General features: G+C 41.7%; 1 protein-coding gene across 2 annotated transcripts in view; it reads left to right on the plus strand.

The window, feature by feature from the left end:
* Abracl (ABRA C-terminal like) overlaps positions 1–3,177 on the plus strand; it is a 12,468-nt gene extending 9,291 nt beyond the window's left edge. For both annotated transcript variants that reach the window (XM_005360985.2, XM_005360986.3), the window contains exon 3: positions 2,634–3,177. In XM_005360985.2, coding sequence (XP_005361042.1) covers positions 2,634–2,818 — 185 coding nt within the window. In that variant the 3' untranslated portion in view covers positions 2,819–3,177. The remainder of the gene's footprint in view (positions 1–2,633) is intronic.
* Positions 3,178–6,433: the final 3,256 nt, after the last annotated feature.

A 6,433-nucleotide genomic window follows, 5' to 3' on the forward strand; every position in this document is an offset into this window, starting at 1 on the left:
CAGGGTTTCTCTGTGGCTTTGGAGCCTGTCCTGGAACTCGCTCTGTAGACCAGGCTGATCTCGAACTCACAGAGATCCGCCTGCCTCTGCCTCCCAAGTGCTGGGTCTTATACTTGTTCTTATATTTGTTCTTATATTTGCTGGGTGATCTTGTCTATCTTATCACATTTCTGTATCTTGGTTTATTTATTTGTCTAATAATAATGTTTGGCTAATCCAGATGCTTTCCATTTTAAAGTCTCTAAAATAGAATGCATTTTTTGTTGTTATGTTTGTCTGTTTGAGACAGGATTTCTCTGTGTAACAGCCTTGACTCTCCTGGAACTAATACTGTAGACCAGACTGTCCTTGAACTCACAGAGATTTTCTTGCCTCTGCCTCTGCCTCTGCCTCTGCCTCCCAAGTGCAGGGATTAAAGGTGTGCACCAACACTATCTGGCTTAGAATGTATCTTAATATTGCTTTGCTTTATTGAACTTGGCAGTTTAATTGGATATAAAATAATGGTGCGTCTTGAAACCAATGGTGTCTTTTCTTCCACGAAATGAGGGTCGAGTGCATTTTAATGACTGTAAAGTTCACTTAACAGTTCTAGGAACATGGCAAGTACTCAGTAAACACTGCCTAATGTCACTGAAGTTGATGGTGTGTGCTTTGATAGCCATACAGTTTAGTGAGAAGAGATAACTAGAGGGATTGAGAATTGTGAAGGAAGTCTTAAGGAAGGTTACAGTTGACTCTGTTCTTGAATAAAGGCATTTAGGCAGAGAAGAGGGTCTGGAATGTTGCGCTGATAACTCACTATGGGTACAGTTACAAAAGCCAGGTCTCCTGGGCAAGAACAGACAATTCATTATGACTAAATCCAAACATAAAGTTATAGAAGACCAGGCAAGCGTTGGATGCTCAGCCAGAGAGAGGTAAAGAGAGGCCATGCTCTTCGCTTTATTTTGAAGATGCTGGGGACCATTGGAAGCTTAATGTAGAATAGTATCCATCAGATTTGCATCTTATAAAATGTCTTCCATATGTTTTATTTCCCATTAATGTGAATGGTATGCTGGGGACAAAAACAGGGAGAGGGAGACTGGTGAGGAGTAACCAGTTACAGCTTGAAGTTTTCTGGGTGCACAACGATTAGAGCTTCAATCAGCAGTGCACGGCCATTGGAGATAAGCAGATAGAATTACAAAGACACAAGGAAGGGGCTGGAGAGATGGCTCAGTGGTTAAGAGCATTGCCTGCTCTTCCAAAGGTCCTGAGTTCAATTCCCGGCAACCACATGGTGGCTCACAACCATCTGTAATGAGGTCTGGTGCCCTCTTCTGGCCTGCAGACATACACACAGACAGAATATTGTATACATAATAAATAAATAAAATATTAAAAAAAGACACAAGGAAGGTATAGTCACCTGAATATTTGTCAGATTGAAGGACAAGAAGGAAGGAGAACTCTAGGATTATACCCAAATTCCTGCATTTGATACAACCTTTAAAACATGTATTGTAAATTGGGGTTTACTATTCTGACAAGTTTTTAGATGGCTCTACTGATACCAAGTCCATTAACTCTGCACAGTCCTGTCAAGTGCATTTTCACTTTCATTTGCTGGATGTGGTAACAGAAGGCCAACACTTGAGGGCTGTCCAAGACTAGCCAGCGCCTTTACTTACATCAACCCATCAACAGTTGACAGCTTCTTAAACAGCAGACCTACTTTTCATCTAGTTTTTAATAAATATCTTATAAACTGATATCCATGAGAGATAATCCTGTAAAAAATGTCTGGGTCTCCCCCCAGGAACTAAGATTCAGTGGTCATAATAGACAGATATGCCCTGTTTTAAGGCCTTCACTCCAAGCCTGGACACTGAGTATGATCATAACATGCTCTTTCCCTTCCATTTCTTGTCTTTATTAACCTGGCAGCTAATACAATTTTATTTTTCAAAAGGATTTATTTTTAAAATTTTATTTTTAATCAAATGTGTAAATTTTTGTGGGTGTTTTGCCAGCATGTATGTGTATGCAACACATTCATGCCTGGTGTCCATAGAGGTCAGGAGAGGGCATCAGATCCTCTGGAACTGGAGTGACAAATAGTTATGAGTGGCTATGTGGATGCTGGGAATTGAACCCTGGGTCCTCAAAAAGAACACAGCCAGTGTTCTTCACTGCTGAGCCATCTTTCTAGTCCCAACTAACAATTTTGAATATCAAAACTGAGAAAAATTCATCTACAGCCTTCCGAACACACACACACACACATTATATTATATAAACTTTGAGACAGGGTCTCACTATGTAGCCCTGGCTGGATTCACACTTGATATGTAGACCAACCTGGCTTTGAACTCATAGAGCTCTGCCTGATTCTGCCTCTTGAGTGCTGAGATTGAAGGTGTACATCACCACGACTGACCACACTCACCTTTCATAAATGCTTCTTTCTGTCCTTCAGTCTTTGTCTACAAAGCATACCATGTTTGTTCTGCTACTTGAGTGTAGGTAGAGGCTTCGTGTTTTATTTTAATCTTGGCTACCCCTGGGTAGATGTTTTCCGAAGATGCCCCAAGTTTGCCATCCATGGAGGCAAGACACGTTTACTAACGTTGTGTTTCTGCAATTAGATGCCGATGGGAAGTTAAGCGTGAAGTTTGGGGTCCTCTTCCAAGACGACAGATGTGCCAACCTCTTTGAAGCATTGGTAGGAACTCTTAAAGCCGCAAAGCGAAGAAAGATTGTTACATACACAGGAGAACTGCTTTTGCAGGGTGTTCACGACAATGTTGACATTGTACTGCTGCAAGATTAATGTGGTTTGCGTATCTTCATGTCTCCGGTAAACTGGAATAATTAAGTCAAAAGACAAACATATACTTCCTTATGTATTTTTATAGGACTTTGTAAACAAGGGGGACTCATTGAAAAGTCCTGTTTTTATACCTTGAAACATTACACTGTAAAGTAAACAAAACCTATTATTTTTCTTAAGAATGTGATTGGGAAATGCAGGCAATGAAACATTTTTGGAGGTGTGAGAGGAGTTTTTGTTTTTCTTGATTTATTCTTGGAGAATTTCTACAGGCACTTGACATTCTGTCAAAGCAAGAGGCAAATTGAAGATCAGCTGCCATGAGGAACGCTGTGTTTATGTAATAAAAACATGTAACTGCCTTTAAATTCGTGATAGCTGTGTTTTGTCATTAAGTATGAGTGTGCTTCTTACAATTGAGATTTTTGTATCAAAATTAGGTCACTGTAGTAAAAATGACCTTAATTTAGAAAAAAAAAATCTTAAAACCCACAAAGTTAACTAAATAAGAATTATGGTTTTGATGTGGATGCAAACTTAGCCCCCGAGTCAGGGGAAAAGGCAAAAAACTACCTCTTTACCTTTCCGTTAAATTCAAACAATAGGAAGTGTTGGAGGAGGGCTGCTTGTAGGTTTCCCAACTAGCTTAGACCCGAAACAATCACACAAAAACTGTATTAATTAAATCACAGCTTGGCCCATTAGCTCTAGCTTCTTATTGGCTAACTCTTACATATTAATCTGTGTATGTGTAGTAAGGAGAGCAGGTCCTTTTGTTTTGTCCCGCCCTGCTAGCTTAACCCCCGAAATAACCACTGTATTCATTTAAATACTGCCTGGCCCATTATCTCCAGCCCCTTATTGGCTAACTCTCACATATTAGTTTAACCCATCTCCATTAATATGTATTACTACTTGACTGTGGCTTACCAGCATAAGTCTAACCAGTGTCTGTCTTGGGCAGAAGAACCATGGCAGCTGCCACACTGCCCTTCTTCCCAGCATTCAGTTCGGCCTACTCCACCTATTTAAATTCTGCCCAATCAAAAGGCCAAGGCAGTTTCTTTATTCAACCAATGAAAGCAACACATAGATAGAAGAACCTCCTACACCATGAATCGTCACGTGACAGTGGCTTACCAGCTAAAGTTCCCAGCATCTGTCTCAGGGCTCCATGGCTTCTCTCTGACTCAGTCCTCCTTCTCCCAGCATACAGCCTAGTTTTTCCTGCCTACCTAAGTTCTGCCTTGCTATAGGTCCAAAGCAGTTTCTTTATTCATTAATGGTAATCACAGCACACAGAGGGGAATCCCACATCAAGGAAGCTCTCTGTGATTGCACGGTGCAGCCACAGCATATGGCTGAAGATGATGGAGACCGTCAAGCAGGGTTCTGTCAGTGAAGGCCACAGTGTCCTGAGTGCACATCCTAGAGTAGGCAGGTTGGACATTGAGAAGTGACAAGAAAGATGGGACAAAGTGATGACTATAGCAGGGGCGTGTGTTACCAAGGCAGGATCTTGTGTAAGGGAAGCCATGAGGCTGGCCAGGAAGAGCATGAAAGGGAGAGGTGATTGAGAAGAGACAGTCTCCTTGGAAACTCAGAAACCAGAGAGAGGAACTGACCAGACACGAGGCATGGTGGCCCACGCCTACAAAGCTCAACACCTGGAAGAAGAGCTAGGAGGATTGGAAACTGGAGGCCAGCCTGGCGGGGACCCACGGTGGCGGCTCTGTCTCCAAAGGGTACAAAGTTGGAACACAGGCTTCCCATGGTGAATGTGATGTTTCTGTGTCGTGATGGTGACAGCAGGTACCCTGGTCTAGGTGATTAAGTTCATGATGGTGAAGGATCTGGACCAGCAAAAAAATTATATAAACGCCCAAAGGCAAAGGAGAGACATCTTCTAAGCCCATGTTTAAGAAAAGTTAAATTCTAAAGCAGTTCATTGCTGGGACAGGACTGCAGCTCAGACTCCTCATGGCTACTGTGATAAGTTGGCTGACCAGCATTCTTATCCACACTGATACCCACAATGCAGTTTTCTGAATTTCCCTTTAGGTTCCAGGTGGTCATTTCTTTTTTAACAACTGTAGGTATGACTCTTCGTTGGATCATTCATAATTATTTATTGCATTTATTTTTTGCCAAAGTTACAGTGAAATCTCTTTCTTGGCCACAAACTGGGTTCCAGTTAATTATCTTAGTAATATGCTTGACTTTCTTTGCTGTACAGCCCAGGAGCCCCTGCCCAGAGGTGGTACTACCCCACGTGGGGCTAGGCCTTCCCACATCAATCACTAATCAAGAAACTGCCCCACAGATAAGCCTACAGGTCATTTGGCCAATCTGATGGGTATGATTCCTCAGTGGCGGTCCCCTCTTTCTCAGGTGACTCTAGTTTGTGTTAAGTTGGCCAACTTAAGCAACACAAAGGATTTTAGATGTGGTGGTGTCATTCCAGAAAAAGGCAGAGGAATCTAGTAACCTGAGGAAAAAGAGTCTCAAGATCTGCACTGCAAGGGAAGCCTGGAACATTATTTAAAAAAAAAAATTCTTAAGCTATACCAACTCTAGGTTTATGTATGAACAGTGGATTGTAAAGAACTTCTAGAGACAACTTGATAGCACTGCTCGCTATGCAGTAACTTTTTCAAGTTCTACAACAGCATCTTCTCATGTATTGAAATTATATGGTAATCTAATTATAGCTCGTCATCATCATGGTGAATGCGAATAGTGACTAAGGATGCATATGACTTTTGCATATGCAAATTTCCTTTTGTTCCTGTCATAGAAATCCAACCGTTATGCCTTGGTATCATGGAGTCATAATTTAAAAGTGAGCTAAAAAACCAAAAAACAGTTGATTTGAGGGCTTTTATTGAGCTGCTAACATTCAGGTCTCCCTGATGTCTGGACTATGCCCATGGCTCCAGACAAAACAGTGGGGAAAGCCCCGGAGCTGACAGACAACTCATAAAAGCATACGCTGGCACAGAACAGGCCAGCTTCTCTGTATGGCCTGGGTTATTGAGTTCATCACTGTCCTCTGTGTCTAGAAAAGGTCAAGAGAAATGGGCCATCTTTAATTTATATATAGGTAAACAATCTCGGGGTTTCCTTTTCCCTAAAAAAAAAAAGTTATAAATAATCCTTCAAAGAAAGCCATTGCCTCAGGAGGCTTTGATGGTGAGAAACCAGAAACAAACCTGCTTTTCTGGAAGAGGACTCAGTGTGAAACCCTCATCTCTTATAGTTTTTATCTTTGGCAGCCTCAACAAAATTTCCTTTAAAACGTATTTTTCTTATACCTCCCCTTTGAATTACTGGTTTTTTGTTTGTCGGTTGGTTTTGTTTTGTTTTTGACACTTTTATTTAAATGGAATGGAAATCCACTTGGCTATGTAAAAGGACTAAGTTGTAGGGTAGACTTGGGACATTTCAGAATACGGTTGATCACTTGGAAGGCAGAGGTGGGTAGACGTGAGTTCAAGGCCAGCCTGGTTTCTGGAGTGAGTTCCAGGACTGCCAGGACTATTTCACAGAGAAACCCTATTTCGAAAAGCCACAGAGACAGGGGAGAGGGAGAGGGAGAGGGAGAGGGAGAGGGAG

The sequence above is a fragment of the Microtus ochrogaster genome, linkage group LG4 (assembly GCF_000317375.1).
Source record: "Microtus ochrogaster isolate Prairie Vole_2 linkage group LG4, MicOch1.0, whole genome shotgun sequence".
NCBI classification, from domain to species: domain Eukaryota; kingdom Metazoa; phylum Chordata; class Mammalia; order Rodentia; family Cricetidae; genus Microtus; species Microtus ochrogaster.